At 42.9% G+C, this 24,995-nt stretch overlaps 1 protein-coding gene across 4 annotated transcripts in view; it reads left to right on the top strand.

Moving 5' to 3' along the window:
• atrx (ATRX chromatin remodeler) overlaps positions 1 to 24,995 on the top strand; it is a 98,677-nt gene that overhangs the window by 36,940 nt on the left and 36,742 nt on the right. For all 4 annotated transcript variants that reach the window (XM_047017770.1, XM_047017773.1, XM_047017774.1 and 1 more), the window contains exons 17-25: positions 4,864 to 5,041; positions 6,038 to 6,175; positions 11,843 to 12,018; positions 12,139 to 12,256; positions 12,535 to 12,665; positions 12,812 to 12,906; positions 16,960 to 17,099; positions 17,292 to 17,445; positions 17,663 to 17,763. In XM_047017770.1, coding sequence (XP_046873726.1) covers positions 4,864 to 5,041; positions 6,038 to 6,175; positions 11,843 to 12,018; positions 12,139 to 12,256; positions 12,535 to 12,665; positions 12,812 to 12,906; positions 16,960 to 17,099; positions 17,292 to 17,445; positions 17,663 to 17,763 — 1,231 coding nt within the window. The remainder of the gene's footprint in view (positions 1 to 4,863; positions 5,042 to 6,037; positions 6,176 to 11,842; positions 12,019 to 12,138; positions 12,257 to 12,534; positions 12,666 to 12,811; positions 12,907 to 16,959; positions 17,100 to 17,291; positions 17,446 to 17,662; positions 17,764 to 24,995) is intronic.

Genomic DNA, 24,995 nt, shown 5'->3' with positions numbered 1-24,995 from the left:
GGAGTCGAAGAACAGGTTTAGCAAGGCGGTGAGAGAGGCTAAACGACTGTACTCGCAGAGACTGGAACACCAATTCTCTGCTTACGACTCTGCTTCTGTCTGGAGAGGCCTCAGGCAGATCACCAACTTCAAGCCTAGAGCCCCCCACTCCACTAACGACTCCCGCCTGGCCAACGACCTGAATGAGTTCTACTGTAGATTTGAAAGACAATTGGACAGTCCTGAACAACCCCCTTCCACCCGTGAGGCCCCCCCCTTCGGTGACGACCCTCTCCATTCAGGAGAGAGAAGTGAACAAACTGTTCAAGAGACAGAACCCCCGCAAAGCAGCTGGGCCGGACTCTGTCTCTCCAGCCACCCTCAAGAACTGCGCTGACCAGCTGTCTCCGGTGTTTACCTAAATCTTTAACACCTCCCTGGAGACATGCCATGTGCCAGCCTGTCTCAAATCCTTCACCATCATCCCTGTGCCCAAAAAGCCCAGGGCAACTGGACATAATGACTACAGACCCGTCGCCCTGACCTCTGTGGTAATGAAGTCTTTTGAGCGCCTGGTGCTGGCACACCTTAAATCCATCACTGACCCTCTACTGGACCCCCTGCAGTTTTCCTACAGAGCCAACAGGTCTGTGGACGATCAAATCAAATCAAATCAAATTTATTTGTATAGCCCTTTTTACACGCAAGCATGTCACAGAGGGCTTCACATGCGCCCATAGAACTGCCCCTCAACCAACCTAAACCCTCAAGGAAGACAAGGAAAAACTCCCAGAAAAACTCCCACCGGGAGAAAAAATGGAAGAAACCTTGGGAGGAGCAATTCAGAGAGGGATCCCCTCCTCCAGAGACGGTTGGTAAGAGAGAGGAGCAGAACACAAGCTAAACATAGTCATACAGTGTCAATGGGTTTTGAAACACCAAAATCCATTGTTCGGCTTTATAGACGTTGGATGGGACCGGGAAACTCGCTGTTGGCCGTCATGGAGACTGGATTCCGGGTGACGACCTGGTTCAGCGTTGGCAGACCGACGACCAAGCTACGATGCAGTTAATTTGGCCCTCCACTTCACCCTACAGCACCTGGACTCCCCAGCATCCTACGCCAGGATCCTGTTTGTGGACTTCAGCTCTGCCTTCAACACCATCATCCCCGCTCTGCTTCAGGATAAGCTCTCCCAGCTGAACGTGCCTGATTCCACCTGCATGTGGATCACAGACTTCCTGTCTGACAGGAAGCAGTGCGTTAAGCTGGGAACACAAGTCTCTGATTCCCGTTCCATCAGCACTGGATCTCCCCAGGGCTGCGTCCTTTCTCCTCTGCTCTTCTCCCTGTACACCAACAGCTGCAACTCCAGCCATCCGCCCGTCAAACTCTCACCCTCATTGGGCTCATCTCTGGTGGAGACGAGTCCGACTATAGGTGGGAAGCGTACAACCTGGTGACCTGGTGCAGCCAGAACAACCTAGAGCTCAATGCTCTCAAAACAGTGGAGATGGTTGTGGACTTCAGGAAGAACACAGCCCCACTCATCCCCATCACCCTGTGTGACTCCCCAGTCAACACTGTGGAGTCCTTCCGCTTCCTGGGCACTATCCTCTCCCAGGACCTCAAGTGGGAACTGAACATCAGTTCCCTCACCAAGAAAGCACAACAGAAGATGTACTTCCTGCGGCAGCTGAAGAAATTCAACCTGCCAAAGACAATGATGGTGCACTTCTACACAGCCATCATTGAGTCTATCCTCACCTCCTCCATCACCATCTGGTACGCTGCTGCCACTGCCAATGACAAGAGCAGGCTGCAGCGTATCATCCGCACTGCAGAGAAGGTGATTGGCTGCAATCTGCCTTCCCTCGAGGTCCTGCACACCTCGAGGACCCTGAGACGAGCGAAGAAGATTGTGGCGGACTCCTCCCACCCTGGTCACTCCCTGTTTCAAACACTCCCCTCCGGCAGAAGGCTGCGGTCCATCAGGACCAAAACCTCACGCCACACAAACAGTTTCTTCCCTTCCGCTGTTGGCCTCCTCAACAAGGCCAAGAGCTCACACTGACTCTAATGACTTCATGTCTAAAAACTTTTACTTTTGCACTACATTCAATTCCTGTAATTTTGTATTTTATATTTTATTTTATGCCCACTTTTATTTTATTTTAGTGAATTCCACTTATTACTGCTAGTTTTAGTATAGTTAGACCACATATTTAAATTTAAGATTCCTATATGTTTATTGTATGCAACTTCCTGCCAAAGCAAATTCCTTGTCAGTGCAAACTTTCATGGCGAATAAATCCCTTTCTGATTCTGATTCTGATTCTCAAGCGAGCCTGTTTGTGGCGCGTGTGCAGAAAAGGCTTCTTCCGCATCACTCTCCCATACAGCTGTTCTCTGTGCAATGTGCGCTGAATGGTCGAGCAATGCACAGTGACACCATCTGCAGCAAGATGACCTTGCAGGTCTTTGGAGGTGGTCTGAGGGTTGTCCTTGACCATTCTGACCATTCTTCGCCTTTGCCTCTGTTATTTTTCCTGGCCTGCCACTTCTGGCCTTAACAAGAACTGTACCTGTTGCCTTCCATTTCTTAATGACTTTCCTCACAGTGGAAACTGATAGCTGAAACCTCCGGGATAACTTTTTGTAGCCTTCCCCTAAACCATACTGCTGAACAATCTTTGTTTTTAGATCATTTGATAGCTGTATTGATGCCCCCATTTTGCCACTGTTCAGAGGAGAATCAAAGAGAAGCACAACTTGCAATTGGCCAACTTAAATACCCTTTCTAATGATTGAATGCACCTTTTTATGTAATTGAAGGCTTACCGAGTTAATCAGACTAACTATGTGTTGCAGTTAATCAGCATTTAGTAGGCAGAGGTATTCAAATCAAATACATGATAAGGGTGCCCAAACTTTTGCACAGCCTTTTTTTCACAATTGATTTAATTTAACACAACTAAATACTGCTACACCAAATATCTTTGACTGGAAAACACCCCAGCACTCAGTGTTAACTAAAAAAGGAATATTACAATATTGTATTGATCTTTTTCGGTGAAGACAGGACATTATCATGCAGTCTCAGAGGGGTGCCTAAACTTTTGCATACGACTGTAACAATCTTTGACACACAAACATCAGACAACAACACAAAACCACTTTTGTCATAAACATAGACAGTAACACAAACCACCTGGCCATGAATCAGATGGGATCAGAAGTAGTGCACACTACAGGGTCTCACAAGTTCTAACCTCCATACACCTCCATCTAGCATAACACAAAGACAATTCCATACAGCTCCATCTAGCATTCTAGAGTGGAACTGGAAAATCCAGCAGACACCAGCACTACCCAGCTGATGGCCCTGAACTACAAAAAACATCCAAGACAATTCCCTACAACTGCATCAGAGTGGAACCAGAGAATTCAGTAGACACCAGCACTACCCACCTGATGTCCCTGAATGCCAAAAACATCCTTCAACACACAATTTTATAGTACACAGTTCTCAAAAGTAATTGGTACAATCACAATAGACATGCAGCTGTCCCATGACCCTCCTTATCATTAGCTCCTAATACAATAACCATCATAAACCCTCAGACCAATTGTCCCAAAACAGTCTCTGATTTTCCCTAGAATCACCCCGTAGCAGCTCATCACATCATAAACTCCAGGAAATGTCCATATATTAAATGTTGAACTTCCCTTGTATAGTCATTACTAGGAGTAATATTATCTATACTGTTAGCCATCTGTCCTACCACAACAACTGCTCTGTTTATCAATTAACTCTTACAACCCTTTAAACAATCATCTAACCACACTTTAAACACATTAATTTTACAAACATAAAATTCCATATCACTACATTGCCATTAGGGTGGAAATCTTTTGATACCTCACAATTCGATTTGAATCGATTCTTGGGGGTCACGATTCGATAAAACATGTGAATAGCTAGAAAACTGAAAAGCGATTCATATGTGAATCGATTTTTTCCCCCACCCTTAATTGCCATCTTACTGCTGTATTACCATGAATATAGTCATCACATCAGTGCTGTAGAGTTGGACAATTACTGGGTAACTTGGCCTCTTGCAGTTGAGCCAAATGATGCACCCACTAATAATGGTGCAACCGATCACAAAGCTCCAAGTTTGGAACAAACCGCGGTTTTGAATCACACATCTGATCATTTTTTGGATGAGCAAAAAAAGGAAAAACAATTTACCTAGTGCTTTTCATTTATTTGATTATTAACATTAATAATCATGCAACTTAAAGGATGCTGGAGGCTTTTCAAGTTTTCCGCTCCTCAACTAGCCATGACTATCACTGCACTTTTTTTCTAATTTGCTTTTTGCCATACCCAGGATTGATTCATTGGGATTAAATTTGCCCCGTTTATACACACAACCTTATATTAGGTTGCGCTGTTGGTCAATCAGTTCACAAAAAGTACATGCGGGTATGAACTGTTATTGATGGTCCCATCTAATTTGGGTTTGTTAATTAGTAAATAAACCTTTAGTACTTCAGAATTAAACAGAACCTATTTGGCTAGTCTGTATTTTTTCAGTACAATTTTGCATCAATATTTATGGAATTATAGAGATCCGTACTACCCAACAAATTGCTGTAGACATCGGGTGATAGCATTCGTCAACCGTCACAGTTTCTGAGTGAGAAAGCTGGCTTTATTTTTAAGACTTTATAAAGTATTCATGTCATATATGTTACCCATGTTAAAAACACTTCTTTTTTTATCAGGAACAGAGCCTAATATCGGCCCACCCTCAGTAGTTGAAATTAAAAAGATGTCCTTTGGTGTGAGTAAATATAATGTATGTATGTCCTAGGTGACTGAGTTGGCCACAGTAAAGCGTCCTCAGGAGCGCGCGTACGCTCTGCAGCGCTGGCAGGAAGATGGTGGCATCATGATCATTGGGTATGAGATGTACCGTAACCTCACCCAGGGCAGAAACATCAAGAGCAAGAAGCTCAAAGAGACTTTCCAGAAGACCCTGGTCGACCCAGGTACAGGAAACACGCACACATGTGTACATATAAAGCCGAAATAAGGAAGGGCCTTCCCGAAAACTGTGGCACTAGTCTGAAGTTTGAACTGTGTCATTGTATGCTTTATTATTAAGATTTCCTAAAGTGGAACAAAGGGGCTTTCCCAAATCATGAAAAGCACCCATTGATAATTGGCAAGATAGTGCCCCCTTGCATAAAGGAAGGTCCATTCTGTACAGAACCAGTCTGGTGTGCAAGACAACCCTGGCCTCAACCCCACAGAACACCTTTGGGATGTATTCTTGTGCTATCTACAAGCCACACCTAATAACCCTTTAACTTGGTGCCCAACTTCACTTACATTCCTTTGGATGAATTAAAGGAAATCCTGCATCAAAATTCTAGCATTTATTGGAAACCCTACTCAGAAGAGTGATGGCACCTGGAGAATGTGGGGAACAACTATATATTTATATTAGCATATTAATGATCCAACTGTGGTGTAGCATTGATTTGGTTTCTGGAATGTATATACTAGTTGTCAGTCAACTGATAGGAGAGTTACACCAAACAAGAATAATTCATTTATGTTGGAAAAGAGGCAGCACAACTGTTGATACCGAGTGCAACACACAACAGCAGCCTCTATGGTGTCAGCCAGATAGGTAATGCCAACACCCTTATCTTAAATAAATAATTAAATAATTGACTTATCTGAACTTAAATATAATGAGTTCTACCTTGAGTATGAGTTCACTATTGGTATTACGTTATGCATTTAGACAATGGGACATTCTTTAATCCTCCAGTTTACACAATTTTTTTGGCCAAATAGTGCATATATAATGAATTCATACATACAAATAATTCTGATCTATGTTATTGAACTCCAAATAAAGATGACATAAATCTCCTTGAACATGCCTCACCCATGTCTTTGTCCTGTTTCTTTGTCCTGTATGTGTGCGTGCCTGTGTGTATGCATCTGTGTGTGTTTGGCTTCCATTTTTTTAGGTCCTGATTTTGTGATCTGTGATGAAGGTCACATCCTGAAGAATGAGGCATCTGCTGTATCTAAAGCTATGAACTCCATTGCAACCAGAAGGAGAGTGGTGCTGACAGGAACACCCCTGCAGAACAATCTCATAGAGTGTAAGTGAGATGGCCCTCATACTGACTCTAAAACTGCGTACAGAAGTTGAAACTTGACGTGAGACTTGAGCGTAGCCTCCACTGAAGTCCAAATTGATAAATGCAGAGTTTTGTATTGAATAGACCGTACTCCCAGTTATCTGTTGTACATTCATTCAGAAATGAGGGCCAATGAGCGGTTAGGGAATCGGGCTAGTAATCAGAAGGTCGCTAGTTCGATTCCCGGCCGTGCCAAATGACGTTGTGTCCTTGAAAAAGGCACTTCACCCTATTTGCCTCGGGGGGAATGTCCCTGTACTTACTGTAAGTCGCTCTGGATAAGAGTGTCTGCTAAATTACTCAAATGTAAATGTAAAATCCAATGTGTGTTGGCGATATATTGTAAATTGAAATCCATCAAATACATTTAATATAGATTTATTCCCTTTACCGTGTTTTTCTGAAGTAAAACCGCAGTTTATACTCATATTTTAAATTTTTCTTGTGTTGGTGCGGATTACATTTTGGAGTGTCTTATAGAAAGTGTTTATAACAAAACAACAGTAGAAACACTTTTTTTGTGAATGCTATTGAACCCATTAAGGAGTAGCGTCGCACATATGTGATCGTTCGAATACGGGTCTCACAGCGTAACGTCGCATAAATGCGTAGCCGGTGAAGCCACCACCCTGAAATACATTTTTGCAGGTTAGGATGTTTGCTAGAATCGTCGTAGCATTGCTACGAGTATTATGCTAGCTAACTTAGCCCGGAAGCTAACTAAAGCTAGCTAGCTACCGTTTCAGAAAAATAACTTATGCTTTGGGGACCGTCGGAAATATTTACAACTCATGCGTCTAAAGGTAAATATTAGTTAATTCCCGGGCAATAAAAAAACATACATTACGCACTTACTTTAGTTTTCGAAGTGTGTAACACAACGGCATGCTGTACTGCCTGTACTCGTGCATTGCTTGGTATAATTGTTACCGTATCAAGTGCGGCATATATTCCCGTGCGGTTTATACTCAGATTTACAAACACATTCTAGTGGGGTGTAGTTTATAGAAAAGTTGGCTTATTTTCCCGCCCAAAAAAATATTTGTGAGTATGAGAACGCAAACTTGTGTGGAGATTGTACACAGATCTCAGGTGGTGGCCTTGGTTACATGTACTTTATGAAATGCACTTAGTGTAACTTGCTTAACTACATGCTCTTATGGTTTCTTCCCTTTAGCACTTATTTTTTGGTTGTTCACTATGTGTACTTCTTGTTTTTGGCTACCCGCATTGCTTTGGGGCTATTTTGTTGTTATTATCAGTGACCTATGCACTTTGTAAAGCTCTCTCTTGGAAGTCGCTTTGGATAAAAGCGTCTGCTAAATGAATAAATGTAAATGTGTTCCCATACAATGCAGTGTTTCCCCCCCAAAAAATAATTCTGGTAATTTTCTATGATAGTCACGTGACAAGGCAGTGTGAGATGCCTGGCAGCATGAACAGTTAGCCTAGCAAGGGAAACGAACCGTATTCTACGCGTTTATTAGGGCATTTGTGGATGAGCAATGTCAGTATGTTGCCAGTCAAAACTAAACTAGCTAGCATAACACTGCTAGCACAGTATATGCAAGAAAATAAATGCTATTCCCAGCACCTGTATGCGAATGGGCATTTTGGGAGAATATCAGTCACCTGATTAATTAAATACTAAGTAGCTAAAAGGAATCCGAGCATTTAACACAAATGTACTTTTTTTTGTTGCAGTAAAAGTGCACTTGTAATACACATTTCCCATGCTTATTCTTTCCCAAAGAAAGGTGTCTTATTTAACTAAATCTCTGTGTAGAATGTATTGTATATATTCAGTTTGATCACTGTTCACAAAGACATGCTTGCATACAGTCATCAGAATCAGAATCGTGTTTAATCGCCAAGTAAGTGGTCACAAACAAGGAATTTACTTCGGTGGGAAGGTGCGTACATTGAACATTTAAACATAATGAAATGAATAAAAATGTAGAAAATGTACAACAAAATAGAATACTAGGGCTATACAATATAATATAAAATACGATAAATAAAATATTATAGAAAAAAATAATTTAGGTGAGGGTTGGAACGTAGATCGACTGGTATATAAAGAGCTTCGCCTTTCGACTCAGCTCCTTCTTCACCACGACGGACCGATGCAGAGCCCGCATCACTGCGGACGCCGCACCGATCCACCTGTCGATCTCGTGCTCCATTGTTCCCTCACTTGTGAACAAGACCCCGAGATACTTGAACTCCTCCGCTTGGGTCAAGATCTCCTCCCCAACCCGGAGATTGCACTCCACCCTTTTCCGGTCGATAACCATGGCCTCAGATTTGGAGGTGCTGATTCCCATCCCAGCCGCTTCGCATTCGGTTGCGAACCTCTCCAGTGAGAGCTGAAGGTCACGGCCCGATGAACCATCAGGACCACATCCGCAAAAAGCTGAGGTCACCAAACCAGACCACCTCAATGCCCTGGCTGCGCCTAGAAATTCTGTCCATATAAGTTATGAACAGAATCGGTGACAAAAGGCAGCCCTGGCGGAGTCCAACCCTCACCGGTAACAGGTTCGACTTACTGCTGGCAATGCGGCCCAAACTCTGGCACCGGTCGTACAGGGACCGGACAGCCTCCATCCGGGAATCCAGTACCCCGTACTCCCGGAGCGCCCCCTACATGAGCCCCCGAGGGACACGGTCGAACGCCTTTTCCAAATCCACAAAACATGTGTAGACTGGTTGGGTAAACTCCCATGCACCCTCCAGGACCCTGCCGAGAGGTTGAGATCGTCCACAGTTCCACGGCCAAGATGAAAACCACATTGCTCCTCCTGAATCCAAGGTTTAACAATCCAACGGACCCTCCTCTCCAGAACCCCTGAATAGACTTTCACAGGAAGGCTGATGAGTGTGATTCCCTAAAGTTGAAGCACACCCTCCGGTCCCCCTTTTTTAAAGAGGGGAACCACCACCCCGGTCTGCCAGTCCAGAGGCACTGTCCCCGATGTCCACGCGATGTTACAGAGTCGTGTCAACCAAGACAGCCCTACAGCATCCAGAGCCTTAAGGAACTACGGGCGGACCTCATCCACCCCAGGGGCCCTGCCACCGCGGAGCTTTTCAACCACCTCGGCAACCTCAGCCCCAGAGATAGAAGGTCCCCCCCCCGATGTCCCCAGACTCTGCCTTCACGTCGGAAAGTGTGTTGGTAGAATTAAGGAGGTCTTCGAAGTATTCCTTTCACCTATCCACCTTTTCGAAGCCGTTCGAAAGTCATTCTCCTTGGCCTCCCCGAATTCCTCCCACGCCCGGGTTTTTGCCTCCACTTGGCCTTCCGGTACACATCAGCTGCCTCTGGAGTCCTACCAATCAATAAAGTCCGATAGGCCTCCTTCTTCAGCTTGACGGCATCCCTCACCTCCGGCGTCCGAGGGTTACCGCCGCAACATGCACAGACCGCCTTGCGTCCGCAGCTCCGGTCAGCCGCCTCAACAATGGAGGCCCGGAACATGGCCCATTCGGACTCAATGTCCCGGCCCCCTCCGAGACATGATCGAAGCTCTCCCCGAGGTGGGAGTTGAAGTTCCTTCTGACAGGATTCTGCCAGCCGTTCCCAGCAGACCCTCACATTACGTTTGGGCCTGCCAGGCCTGACCGACATCTTCCCCCACCATCGTAGCCAACTCACAACCAGGTGGTGATCAGTTGACAGTTCCGCCCCTCTCATTCTGCACCCGACCCCCATGACCCCTCCTGCGGATGTTGAGCCCACTGGAAGGGGGTCCCACGTTGTCTGTTCGGCTGTGCCCGGCCGGGCCCCATGGGAAAAGGCCGGCCACCAGGCGCTCGCCATTGAGCCCCACGCCTGGGCCTGGCTCCAGGGGGGGGGCCCCGGTGACTCACTTCCGGGGAGGGGCAACTGAGAACCATTGTTTGTTTTCTTCATGCTAGGGTTTTGAGCCACGCTTTGTCTGGTCCTTCGCCTGGAACCTGTTTGCCTTGGGTGACATTACCAGGCGCATAAAGCCCCCGACAACATAACTTCCAGGATCACTAGGACACACAAACCCCTCCACCGCGGTAAGGTGGTGACTCAGGGAGGGGGGATTATTACCTATGGTCACAAACTGTGGATCGTGACTAGGGATGTCACGAGAATCGATACTGACGATACCTTTCGATGCTAAAATAACAAAACACAGACAACGCCCATTTTTTTTAAGCACCGTGAGCGCCGATAGCATCGGTGCTGCGCCTCTTCTGGAACTGATGGGGTCAGGATTCAGGTGTGTTCCAGTCGACGTTTACATTCAGAAAACCATGAAAGCAAATGAACCGTTTGATCAATAAAATAAGCACATTTTCAGCATCTACACTGCCCATTTCTCGTTACATTTTAATTCAGATGCTGATTTACATGTACTGTTTAGCTGAAATATGAATTGTAAAAACTTACAACAATGGCGGTCAAAGGATTCTGTTCTCTTGTTGGTCACGGCAACCCCGCCCCCACCCCTGACGCAAGCGGTTCTCAATATGGACCAATCACAGCCAAGGGGTATCCGTAAAATGACAGACGGACAGTCAGGAAAATCAGGAGGTGCACGCAGAGCTCTGCGAGGGGCTCGGAGACGACACGCAGAGGGCGTTTCTTGACGGAGAGGGCGTTCCCTGTGTGCGTGTGCATAAAAACGCAGAAGTATAAATCGGCCTTTAGAAAAATCAATTTTTGTTTATTATTTTTTTACCGTGGTATCGAAATTGGCATCGAGAATCGTTTTATTTTACTGGTATTGGCACCGACTACTTAATTTTTGGTATCGTGACACCCCTAGCAGTGACCGAAAGAACGAGATCGCAAATACAAGCAACCGAAATGAGCTTTCTCCGCAGGATGTCCGGGCTCTCCCTTAGAGATCGGGTTAGAAGCTCGGTCATTCGGGAGGGGCTCAGAGTAGAACTGCTGCTCCTATGTGTCGAAAGGGGCCAGTTGAGGTGGCTTGGGCATCTGATAAGGATGCCTCCTGGACGCCTCCCTGGTGAGGTGTTCTGGGCACGTCCCACTGGGAAGAGGCCCCGGGGAAGACCCAGGACAAGCTGGAAGGACTATGTCTCTCGGCTGGCCTGAGAATGCCTCTGGGTACCCCAGAAGGAGCTAGTGGAAGTGACAGGGGAGAGGGAAGTCTGGGCCTCCCTGCTTAGGTTGCTGCCCCCGCGACCCGACCCCCGGAAAAACAGCAGATGATGGATGGAAAAATTGAAAAAAATTATACTTTACTAAAATAATATGTTAAAGTGACAGAGTGTATAAGGTAAAGTGCTAGTGTTTGTGACAGTTTGGGGCCTTGTTAATAAGGCTAATAGCGGAAGGAAAGAAACTGTTCTTGTGGTCTGAGGTTTTGGTCCTGATGGACCGCAGCCTCCTGCCGGAGGGGACTGGTTGAAACGGAGAGTGTCCGGGGTGGGAGGAATATGCCACAATCTTCCTCGCTCGCATCAGAGTTCCCGAGGTGTGAAGGTTTCGAGGGTAGGCAGATTGCAGCCGATCACCTTATCAGCAGTGCGGATAATACGCTGCAGTCTGCTCTTGTCCTCGGCAGTGACAGCAGCGTACCAGATGTGTGTTTAACTTACTCCGCTCCATTTTCTCACCAGACCACTGCATGGTGACGTTCATAAAGGAGAATCTGCTGGGCTCGGTGAAAGAGTTCCGAAACCGCTTCATCAACCCCATCCAGAACGGCCAGTGTGCGGACTCAACCCCCCAGGATGTCCGTGTCATGAAAAAAAGGGCACACATCCTGTATGAGATGTTGGCAGGGTGTGTCCAGGTAAAGTCCATGAGGAACTACAAAGAATGTTTTCTTTGTTTATGAAATTTGAGTTTTATTTATTATAATTTGTTACTGTTAAAAGTTCAGAAGTTAACATTTTCTGTGCTGTCCTTTCAGAGAAGAGACTACACAGCACTGACCAAGTTCTTGCCTCCTAAGCATGAATATGTGCTGGCCATCAGGGTGACCCCCATCCAGTCCAAACTCTACAGATACTATTTGGAGCACTTCACTGGTAGGATCATCAACCTACATATGCAGTCGTTTCTTGTGGGGGAGGGGTCATTTCCCCTGAGCCCAATTGGTTTACTACAGGGCAACCACTTCCATGCTGCAAAACATTGAGACAGGCACACCCTGCCCCTGCTTCACCACACACTACTGTGACCAAGTAGGAGACAGCCCTAATCTGGATGAGATGAGTAAAGGGTAGTGTTGGACACACACATATTGTTGGACAGACATTGTGCCTCCTCCTTTACATACTCAACCTCCGTGGCATTGTGTGTGTAGGTGTGGGAAATGCTTTGGAGGGAGGACGAGGCCGGGCCGGGACCAAGCTTTTCCAGGACTTCCAGATGCTCAGCAGAATCTGGACTCATCCTTGGTGCCTTCAGCTAGACTATATCAGCAAGGAAAACAAGGTGATTCCATCACTCACACACATGCACATTCACATCCCCTTCCATGATCACACAGAGTAACCACACTGTAAGCACAATTTCCCCTCATTCAATTCTGCAAACCATACTTCTCACAGTATATATGACTATATGTGTGTGTCCCCTAGGGATACTTTGATGAGGACAGCATGGACGAGTTTATCGCTTCAGAGACAGAAGAATCCTCAATGAGTCTAAGCTCAGAGGATGAGAAGGTGAAAAGGTAATGCAACATGAGGTGATGAAAGTGACTTCTAAGGTGGTGGGGTGGGGGGATCAATAACATTTTGAGTTATTGTGGCGCAAGGAGAAGATTAATAATAATATTAATAATTTAGGGAGGAACCCTAAATAAGCAAGCAGCAATGGCGGATTCCTCCAAAATATTGCTAACCATTGAAAAATGTTTATTCTTTACAAATTGTCATTGTATAGAAAAATCCGTGCTGCAGACTTGCCAATAGGATACCAAATCTGAAATGCAATACCATCAAGATCCACAAAGGCCTTTGCTTCAAGCCAAGGAGTGATGGGTGGGGGCTTCGTCAGCCCACCCATTCCAGAAAGCCTTGTATCTTTGTGTGTGAGGGCGTGGCCTGTAGTGCCACCTATGGGTAATGGTGACCCATTTGTGGTGTGGTAGTTACTCTTGGCCAATACTATTAATGTTTCAGGATTTTGAGAAGTTTTTACCATACGAAATTGTAAATGCAATGACACCAAGGTCCTCAAGGGCCTATGCTAAGAACCAAGGAGTGAGTGGGGGCTTGGTCAGCCCACAATTTCCTGAAATGTTGTGTGTGCGTCTCGTCAAGCTTGCGCATGTGTCAAGGGGCCAGAATGTGTGTGTGAGAATTTGGAGCACGCGCGCTGAGTAGCAAAGGGACTTTTCATCAGAAAAAGCCCTAGCAATTAGCCAAGCCTGCATATTTCAAATATTCACAATATATCTACTTTTTATCTTACAACTATTTCTCAGATTTGTGTACTAAACATTCTCAAGAGTCTTCATATTAACTTGTGATTGGATCAGAGTATCACTTTTTTGACCGGCGGATTTGTAAAGCATTATTTTAGCGTTAATGATAAATTCAATTTGCTTTATATCAATCATTTTTGGGGATATTAAGTTGCCTTTGCAGATGGTAACATGTTGTAGTGTCTTCCTCGTGACATACCAAGTTTGGTATTGATATCTTAAAGATTTGAAATTCTGAAATTTGATCCAACTTCCTGTTTTGTTGCTTTGTTGCTGATTTTGATTGGCTGTACCGGACGGTTTTGTAACGGTTTTGAAAATGAAATATTTTGTTGAGAGTTGTAGTGGAAAAAAAACATCACACTGCTGTGATGAAACATCATGCTGCTAATTATGAAGTTGAAATGATTATGGATTATATGATTGAGAATTAACCTCTTAATCACCTTTATTACTGTTATATGCTATATTACTGAAAACCAGATGCAAAGCTGTTGACTGATTAGTATTACCACTAAAATGTAGAAGAGATAAAGGCCAAAATGTGGAAGTTCAGATAGATAGAGTTTGAGATCAACAGAGAGAAGTGCGTGTGTAGGCCTCTCCCATGAAAGACTACAAGGCCCAGATATTGAGAACTACAAGCGCTAGACATCGGGACAGATTTATGTCCTTAAACTCTGTATAACCTGTGCAGCTGGGCTGCAAGGCCCCACGCGGGCACTGGATGGGGGAAAGTTAGGGAAAGTCCAAGCTATGCAAAGTCTGTGACAATGGACCAACCAAGTGTGAAATGCATACATTAATCTGTGACTACATGCAATGTACCAATGATAAAATAGCATAAAATAATGGAGGAAAAATATATAAGCAAATGTCCGGAGAAAAGTTTCAGTCGGACTCCGGGGTCTACTCACGTTTGTTGTAATCAATCCTTTGTGTTGGATTCGAAAAAACACTTTGCATCATACTGTGCTGTTTTACATTTTGATATTGGTTAAAAACTTAGACTATTTTTTCGACGACAGAGTGAAGTGTAGAATTAAACGGTCCTCTTCTCATTTCGCCTGCAAGAGGGAATGGTGATAGGCTATGGCAGCCTCACATAGTTGAAAAATTGCATCCAAGCGAAAAATTGGGCAATCCTGTATAAAAAAAGGTCCTAACCTATATGACAAATGTCCCTAAAGTTGTTCCCTTTTAGTGGTATTTTTAAGCATTTACTCATATTGCATTCATTTATAAATAAAGAACCCCCTTTGAAATAAGTTTATTCTAACAACGTTGTCACCTGCAGTATCTCAGATGCAATCGCGATTCAAACAGCACCATATGCAAACTGAATATAATATATATATGCCCCCCAAAACCTAAATAAGCTTGACATTTATTTAGGGGAAAATGGCTCATTCAAAACCAGTTTACTGGAAGCGATCATTGTCAGTAACAATGCAAAATTCAACCATTTGGTCAAAGTCTAGAGCCCTGCGTGGAGAAGCCAGCTGTGCTCCGTTTTGCTCCTAGTTTCAGACCTGACTCCTGTAAGTTGTACAGATGGGCTACCTAACTACTAGACGACCGCTGTGTGGGAATCGCAGGAGCTAACCAGTCAGAGGGGGGAAGGAAAATACAGGGTGTTGATATATCACAGCCTGGACACATAACTAGCTACATGTTTGGCACCAGCATTGTGTATGTAGTGCAAAAATGTACAGAGTTTTAAGGGTGTGAAAAAAGTAGGCTTAGTAGAGCTTCGACAGCCTAGTAGTTTTTAATTTCTACCATGTACTCGCTGTGAAATATAATATTATTGGTTATTGTTGCTTGCTTTTCTACAGGTACATTCTTGCACTTTTGAGGTTCATGTTGTTTAATTGTAACTTGTTTAACTCCATGCTCTTTTGGTTCTTCCCTTTGGGACTCATTTGGTTTTTCACAATGTATGCTTCATGTTTTGCTACCCGCAATGTTTGGGTCTCATTGTTATGATCAGTGACCTTTGCACTTTTGTAAAGCTCTCTCCTGGAAGTCGCTTTGGATAAAAGCGTCTGCTAAATGCATAAATGTAATTCAAAATGTAATAATAATAATAATACATTTAATTTCTAACTCACTTTTCATCCGAAAACAGATCTCAAGGTGTTAAATGTTTCCTGCGATACCACCAGCCTGGGCTGTATTGTCAGCTGTAGATATATGCAGGTAGCAAAATGGTGATCACTTCACTTATTGTACTTACTGTAATATAATATAATCCTAAACCTAGCAATGATTCTTGAGTTAAAATACTTTATTTAATGTGACATTACTTATTCTACATGCAAGTCTTAAATTGCTTAAAGGTTTAATGCTTAGTGCTTGTCGATCAGTCCTCTTACACCATCAAGCGCCATCTAGCAACCATTACGTGTCAGCAACAACATCCCTGTCTGTAGACTCATGGGTCAATAGCTATAAGTAGGGAATAATGGCTTGGCGCTTCTAGTGTTAGAGGTTAAAATTAGAATTAAACTCAGTATTTCTGCTAGGATTTTTTTGTTTTTGCAGTGGGGGCAGGCCTGTCCGAACAATCAACACCCCGCCGCCGCCAATTAATGTTTTTTTACTTAGGAAACGGAACTCTCTGCTTAATTTGATTTTGACATATAGGCAAAGCCTTCTGTAACAAATAATAACAATAAACCCAATATTAATTACATTCTCTTAATGCAGTGTAACTACTTCAGCATAATAAGGCACCTAAAAAACTAACGTGAGCAAAGGCAAGGGCGTTCGCTATCAAATCAACAGCCAAGTGCAATTTAGCAAGCAGATGAAGAACACAAACAACGGAAATCACCAGTAAACTTAATTTACATTTGCAAGAACTATAGACTAATACAATAACAGGTTTAAATGAAGGTTTATACGACTTAAAGTTCTCAAGGACGCACACACGCGATCTCAACTGGCTAGTTATCCTCCGGACAGCGGCAGTCTATTTTTTCTTTCTTTCCCTTTAACGGCGAGTGTCGCACGTGCCCCCTCGCGGGTGTGAAGCGCGTGACCGCGTTTTGTATGGCCGTATTTCTGATACTGTGGTGGTAGAAATATAGCCGTGCCGGGCAATTTGTACCTGTCCTAGAAAACGCAAAAATTGCTTGTATTGTAGGAAATCCTAGTGTTTATCTCAATCTGTGTAAACCCTTGAACAAAAACATGCTGAATGGACTAGATCCTAAATACATTACACTAACATCCCTCGTTTCACTCGTGCTCTCTTTTTCCCCATTTCCTCCTTTACTCTTCCTCTTGCAGGAAGAAGAAAAGAGGTAAGGGGAGAAAGAAGGGATCTGAGGAGTCTGACAGCGATGACCTGGAGGTGATAAAGGAATGGAACACAAGCTCCCGAGGGGGGAACCCAGAAAGCCGCAACCGAGCCGAGCCTGTGGAGGAAGGTAGATCTAGACCTACTAAAACATCTCTGGATCGAGCTCTCTTCTAACTGTAAAAGTGAAGCAGCTGTTATTCAAGACCAGACAGGATACAGTACTGCTGGGGTTTGCCGTGACCCTCCCTGTACATTATATAAATGGCAGCCACTGCCGATCTTGTCACCCTTCTGACCTGTGACTGTTCCTATTCCCTAGTACGCCCAAGCTCCAGTGGGGGTCCCAGTAGCCCCTCCCCTGACTGGCACAAGGAGTTTGTGACAGAGGCAGATTCTGAGATTCTGGAACACTCTGGAAAAATGGTGTTGCTCTTTGAGATCCTACGCATGGCAGAGGAGGTGGATGACAAAGTGTAAGCAAAGATTAATTTTTATTATATTTTTAATCACACTGGAACAAAAATATACTATTGTGATTATGGAGGGTGTAGTTCATCAGGTTAGCCATGTCTGACTATTTGATGAAGGGAAGATGACTGGTGGAGATATTTACCCTCTACTACCTATTTTCTCCTCCTATTTTCCTCCCCTTCTCTATCATCCTCATGTTCCTCAATCCTTTTCCTCAAGTTTGGTTTTCAGCCAGTCTCTCATCTCTCTGGACTTGATCGAGGACTTCCTTGAACTGGCAGGAAGGGCTAAGGAGGAGGGAAAGTCCTCTCCTTACAAAGGTAGGATCATGTCCATGCAGATATTGTGTATGATCATGTAGGCGTTATAAAAAGGATGTGCTTTCAGATGAATATGACTCGTTTATTAACAATTAGAATTAAGAGTACCAATTGCAATAGAAACCTGCATTTCCTCGCAAACTTGCAGCCTTGATGAGCAAAATAAAACAGCTCTCTTCTGTTTTATTTATTGTGCAATGATTAAATGAAGAGCACATAACAGCCCACAGAGTCCTTCAATCCAAGTTAAGATGTTTTAAGGGCTTTTTACATGCTTTATGGAGATAACTAATACCGATTTGTTGAAAGGTACATTAGTCATTCAAACATATTTACATAAATTGGAAATGCAAACCTAAACTTTACTTGTTTGCATTTGCAAACTTTTGACTTTGTTTATGATGGTCAATATTGTATGGTAGACTCCACTCCATTTAGATACAATAGTTCCTGAAGACATTTTGCTTGTTAAAAAAGAAGGTATGCACACATTTTTACAAATCAGACACTGCAATGTATTAAAACAAGCAACAAACGCTTATGCTCAGAAGGATAAAAAGGTGTGGAGGTCAGAAAGTAGCACCAGTAAGAACAGGCTTAAACATGTTGTAACATGTGCACCCAGCATTTAACAAGATTGCTGACTTGGCCAGTCACAATGTTAGAAGCAGCTCTTTTTTCAGTCAGTTTTACTGTACATTTACTTCAGAAGAAAGACTCCTTTTTAGTGTGCACTGTCCTTGCTGAAAGAAAAGGAAATCCTCCAATCTAATGAACACCATAAACCCTACACACTGTATTAAATCACTTATTATAAAAAGAAATATAGCCACAAGCAGCGATGCGGGTTCCTCCGCAAAATGGCAAAGTATTATAAAAATGTACATTGTAGAAAATTGAGAGTTGGACAACAAGAGAGCAAAACTACTTCATGTTATGCCAACAACAATAGGCTGAATGGGGATTTGAACTCATGAGAATAAGGTTACAAGTCAATCTCTATCCTCTCTGCTACACACCAACTGTTGAGATTTTATAAATAGAAAGGGCAGAGTATTAGCTTTGGGCAGTTTTGGGACAAAGGTTAAGAAACGGTTGACATTTCAAGGTGAAATTGCATGAAATTGCGCATGGTACTTCAGAATGATGTAATCTTGAAGCCAATGTTTTTTCAGGCATTTTGGAGTAATGGGGCGCTGGGGAAATCACGTAAACTTTGGGCGTGGCTTATAGGACCACCTATACATGGGCCAATAAGGTTTGAAAAACCATCAGTCAAAATTATATTTGACTTATTGACATAAAGATATTAAGGCAATGTGGACATTTACATAATACATCCCTTTCAGACATTTTGTATTGCATGTATTCTACACATCTGTATGATATTTCAAGTCAAACTCCATGCATTTTCTAGAAGCCCCAATATGAAAACAAAAACATTTGCTATTTGCGTGATAAGTCACAATGGAGTAGGAAGAGGAGCAGCAGGAGCTAGAGGTAGAGATTGAGCCGGTGTTGTAGTTTTACTGGTCACCTTGCTATTTTATAGTTGTATGAGGTAGCTACCTGCTTAGTTGAAGTTTGACTTTATATTCTCCTATGTGCTGATTTACTAGCCCCAGAGCGGTTAGCCCAGTTTGACATGCTAGCTAACGTTAGCTAAAATTAGCTTGTGGTAGCTCAGACTGCGGTTAGATTGTGCAGTTAAATGGGCAGTTAGTGCAGTTAGTTCAATTTAGCCTACTCCCTACTGTCTTCAGTCAGTCTTATGTTTCCTTACAAGTCCTCCTGCGTATGAAACATGTAGGCCATGATGTGATAACATGGTATGTTATAATATATTATATAATAACATTCTTCAATGTGGAATTAATCCAAGTATTCGTTAGGTGGGGTGTCAGGTGTCTGAGCGGTTAGGGAATCGGGCCAGTAATCAGAAGGTTGCGTGTTTGATTCCCGGCCGTGCAAAATGATGTTGTGTCCTTGGGCAAGGCACTTCACCCTACTTGCCTCCGGGGTATGTCCCTGTAATTACTGTAAGTCGCTCTGGATAAGAGCGTCTGCTAAATGACTAAATGTAAGTATTCAGAAAACATTACTCCCACTGAGTAATGTAACAGAATAAGTTACAAATTACACTTTTGGGCATGTATTCTTTAACGGAATACGTTTTAAAAGTATCCTTCCCAACACTGCTTCCTCGTGTGTGGAAGAGATCTAGTCTCTATGTCGGTGTGGTACTTATTTTTGGACACTTGAACTATGTGCTCTGGATAAGAGCGTCTGCTAAATGACTAAATATGTGGTGTAACAGGTGTACAGTTTTAGTAAATGTTTATAATTTGGCAAATTGCTTTCCAAATTATAGAAATACATGTATCCTACACATGTAGGGCTCAGAATCGAGTCAATCATAGTTACGGTTCATGAGGAGATTAATTTTGTAGTTTTTTGACAAAACTTTATTGTACAGAAAAATCCAATATGGAGGCCGTTATAGGTTCTTGAGGCATTTTTGTTCCTCATGGGAAATAAGTAATATGTAATGAATTTCAGGATTTTGGAACAAATGGGATGCAAATGGAATCACTTTGAAAATTGAGACATTGGGGTGTGGCCTGTAGCACCACCTTCTGTCTAAAGTGGCCCATGTTTGGTATGGTTGTCACAACAAAATTACTGGTCTAGGGGCTGCCATTGACACCAATGTCACAAGAATAAAAAATAAATATATCTGCAGGCAGCAATGGCGGGTTCCTCCTCAACATTGCAAACCATTTCAAAATTGACTTGTCTCAAACTAGCATAACTACATATGTCGCTCACGACTGTATGGTTTCCCATGATAAGTAAGGCATGTATAGTTGATGGAGTGGAAGTGCCATCACTGAAAATTTAAAATTGGGTGTGGCCGTAGCGCCACCTGGGCAATGGTCGGCCATTTGTGGTGTGGTTGTTCCTCGTGGCCTATACTTTTAATGTTTGAATTTGGAGAACTCTGTACTATTGTATACAAAATTGGAAATGCAATACCACCAATATCCACCAAGGCTTTTTCTTCAAGCCAAAGAGTGAAGGGTGGGGGCTTGGTCATCCCACCCTTTCCAGAAAGCCTTGTATGTGTGTGCATTGGGTCGTGGTCTATAGCGCCACCTTTGGGCAATGGTGGGCCATTTGTGGTATGTTAGTTACTCATGGCCTATACCAGTGGTTCTCAATCCTGCTCCTCGGTACCCCCTGCCCTGCATGTTTTAGATATTTCCCTGATCCAACACACCTGATTCAAATAAATGGGCCTGATAACGACCCATTAATTTGAATCAGGTGTGTTTGAGGAGGGAAACGTCTAAAACATGCAGGGCAGGGGGTCCCGAGGACCAGGATTGAGAACCACTGGCCTATACTATCAATGTTTCAGGATTTTTTAAAACTTTTTACCATTGCATACAAATGCAATTATACCAAGGTCCAATGCTAAAAACCAAGTTGTGGCTGGGGGCATGTGTGTGCGTCTTTCCAAGCTTGTGCGTATGTCAAGGGGCCAGAATGTGTGTGAGCGTGCGCTGAGGAGCAGAGTGAGAGAGGATTTTTTGAAAAAGGCCTAGCAATTAGCCAAGCATGCATATTTCAAATATTCACAATAAATCAACTTTTTATCTTCAGATTTGTGTACAAAACATTGTCAAGAGTTTTCATCTGAACTTGTGATTGAATCAGAGTATCAGTTTTTGACCGGTCCATGTGTAAACCATTATTTTAGCATTAGCGATAAATTAGATTTCCTTCAATTCAATAATTGTTGTAAGTATATTAAGTTGCCTTTGCACATGGTAACATGTTGTAGTGCATTCCTCATGTGTGGAACAGATCAAGCCCCTAGGGCAATGTGGCACTTATTTATGGACACATGAAATGTGTCACAGGTGCAAATTCACCCTTATGTTAATAATTTTGCCATTTTTTAATATTTTCCTTAGTGCTTATCACCCTATACAAAGACATATATCTTACAAATCAGTTTTATATTTTAAGTCAATCGGAGCTACGGTTCAATTTGAGAAGAATGTTGTCGTTTTGGACAAATCCAATATGGTGGCCGTTATAGGTTCTTGAGGCTTTTTTGTTCCTCATGAGAAATAAGGCATATACACTAAATATCAGAATTTTGGGACCTTCGGGCTGCCAATGGCATCACTTTGAAAATTGGTAAATTGGGGGGTGGCCACGTATTGTCTCACGGTGCAGTGTTTCCCACACACAGACTAATTTGTGGCGGTGCGCCACAGAATCAACACCGGCCGTCACATATTGCATTTCGTGAAACATTTTTTTTATCGCTATTTAGGTTAAAACACGCAGCGTATTCGTTCAGCTGCATTTCCTTTCCCCTGCCCTCCCTCCGTCTCTGTCACTCATGCGTCTTTCTCACATATGCACAGTCACAACGTCAGCACACGTTAGCAACAATGCATACATACGCCGTTCTAGGAAGACCGACAGCTATGTCAGCGAGCTTTCAGCATTAGTGCCGTAGCTAAAAGTCGAGGAAAGTTGAGGCTACTTTTCGCTAGGTACCTTACTCGAAGGTTCCCCTTCGTTCTTTTGGTGAGAAGTCTCAGGAGCTAGCTACTTACCCGGTGTCCTGGAGCCGACCAGTTAAATAGTTGTTTAGCACTAGCGTTCAAGTTCAAGTTCAAGTCTTTTATTTGTCAGGTGCACAGAGCAACACAAGGTTAGACTGGGCACTGAAATTCTTAAGACAAGACAACGCAAGCACTTGGCATAACATAACATATAAGTACACAGAACAAATTTACATCTATGCTGAGCTTAGATAAGTGAACTTCCTAAATATACAGATAGCAATAAATAAACGACTATACTAACCCTAACACTAAAACTTCCTAAATTACAGATAACAATAAATAGTACGCTATACTAACCCTAATACACAAAAAAAAAAAAAAAAAAAAAAAAAAACCTGTTACAAACCGAAAAAAAAAACTAATCTAACCTAAATGGAGTACAGTAGCGTGGCTACATGCATAATGCAGAAATGAAATGTTAGTTGTTGTTAATTTTGTGAAGGTGTGAATCATTTAGGATTAATATTTAATGTAACAAATTATTAACAAATTAACTGTGTAACGAATTATTAACGAAGGAATTATTACGACTCCCCCCCCCCGATCTGACAACCCCCACCCCGCCACAACTAGATTTCTAATCTGTGGGAAACACTGCGGTAGTTACTAATGCTCTGCAGTTTCAACTTGCCAAATTTCTAACTTTTTACATTACTGGTTTAGGGGCTGCCATTGACTCCCATTGCAGTATAATAATACCACCGATAACAATAGGGATCTCTTACCGAAGGAACCCTAATAATACTAACAATAACAATAGGTTTCCTTCTGGCAGAGGAATCCTAATAATAGGAGTACTAACAAAAACAATAGGTTTCCTCCTACCGGAGGAACCCTAATAAGAATACCATCAAAAAATATAGCTGCAAGCAGCAATGGGGTGGCCAAGCAGGTCAGATGACCCAGAGGAAGACATCCTCAGAAGAAGGTTCCGAGTACACGCAGCAAGTTTGGTGTGAATCCATCAAAGATGTGCTGAGATACGACACAACTTTCTGTTTGGCGGCTCTCCTGCCGTTTTCGCTTGGCTGTACCGGACAAACGGTTTCGAAAATCTAAAACAATTTTGATGGAGTGAGGAGAGGTTTGATAGTGTAAACGGATAACCAGTGACATGAAAGGCTTGTTGGCTTTGGCTGGATTCAAACCTCTTACGTTGCCCTTGTTAGAACACCAATTTATCCTCGTGAGCTATTCTCAGTGCTGGAAATTACTGTGTAAAAATATAAACAGTTTTTCAACTGGCAAGCGGTTGTCAGATTTGGCCCAAGTTTAAACAGCTGTAATTCAGCCCTATTTTGACATGTCAAGGTGATTGTGGTCTGAACATAATCAGTGCCAAATTTGGTGAATATTTGATACATTTTGTAGGAGGAGTAGGACAAAAACATTTTATTAATTCAAAATGGCGGCCACATCAATTCAGCGAGTATCACAAGTTAACATGTCAGACACAGGATCGCCCCCTAGCGGTTAGATGACACAACCTCTTGTGGACCTCTTTGGAACAGGGTCCCGAGCACCTGTACCAAGTTTGATGTCAATTCAGCCAATATTTCCTGAGATATGATGACTTTTCGTTTTGGCGGCTTCATCACCGACTTTGATCAGCTTTACTGGAACATTTTGAAAATCTAAACCCATGTCAAAACTTTTGTGAGGCTTGATCTGAAGATAAAGACAATTATTTTATTTTTTTGCTTATTCCAGCACCACCTAGAGGTGAAATGGCATGACCTATGTTGGACCTCTTTTGAACAGGGTCCCAAGTCCCTATACCAAATTTGGTGTCAATGCAGTAAAGAGGCGCTGAGATATGACCTCACTTCTTTTATGGTGGCTTGGTTAACCACTTTGATTGGCTGTTCCAGTGAAAAGGTTTTGAAAATCAAAAAAACGTGATATATTTTGTGAGGCTTGGTCTGAAGATGATCTGTGCAAAATGTTGTGAAGATTGGACAAACTTTATAGGAGAGGTAGCGAAAACACGTTATATTCATTCATTCAAAAGGGCGGCCACATCAATTTGGCTGGTATCACAAGTTAACATGTGTCAGACAGGGGATCTACTAAGATATCACGAGACAAAGGAATCATTTAAATAAGACAAACAAATCAACAGTTATTGGTCAACACACAGTCCTGCCTGTTGTAGTGCCCCCTAGAGGTCAAATTACGCTACCTGTTTCAGACCTGTTAAGAGGGTCCTGAGTCCATACACCCAAGTTTGGAGTCAATGCATCAAAGATTGGACCTCACTTCCCCTTTTCCGGATCAGTTGCTCCATTTCACCCAATAATACAAACAAATACAATAGGTGGTTGGGGTTAATAGTCTTTCTGAAGTATCAGAAATAAATACTGATGAATCAGATAAAGCACTCTAATGTGTAATGCTTCTGTTGCTGTTTGTCATCAATACTAATGGGGGATATGGTATATGATAGCTTCTACCACCTTCTATCACCTTTTATTAGAGCCAACAATCATGAAAAGTAATACAATTTTATCTTAGTATGCATGAAGTATTTTACCAAGGGTCCTTTTGAAGTCTCCCAAGGGCTTATTATAATTATAATCTACT

Source organism: Hypomesus transpacificus, unplaced genomic scaffold (assembly GCF_021917145.1).
Source record: "Hypomesus transpacificus isolate Combined female unplaced genomic scaffold, fHypTra1 scaffold_64, whole genome shotgun sequence".
In the NCBI taxonomy this organism is placed as follows: domain Eukaryota; kingdom Metazoa; phylum Chordata; class Actinopteri; order Osmeriformes; family Osmeridae; genus Hypomesus; species Hypomesus transpacificus.
Note: the sequence above shows the minus strand (reverse complement) of the source record. Positions and strands in the feature narration are given on the sequence as shown.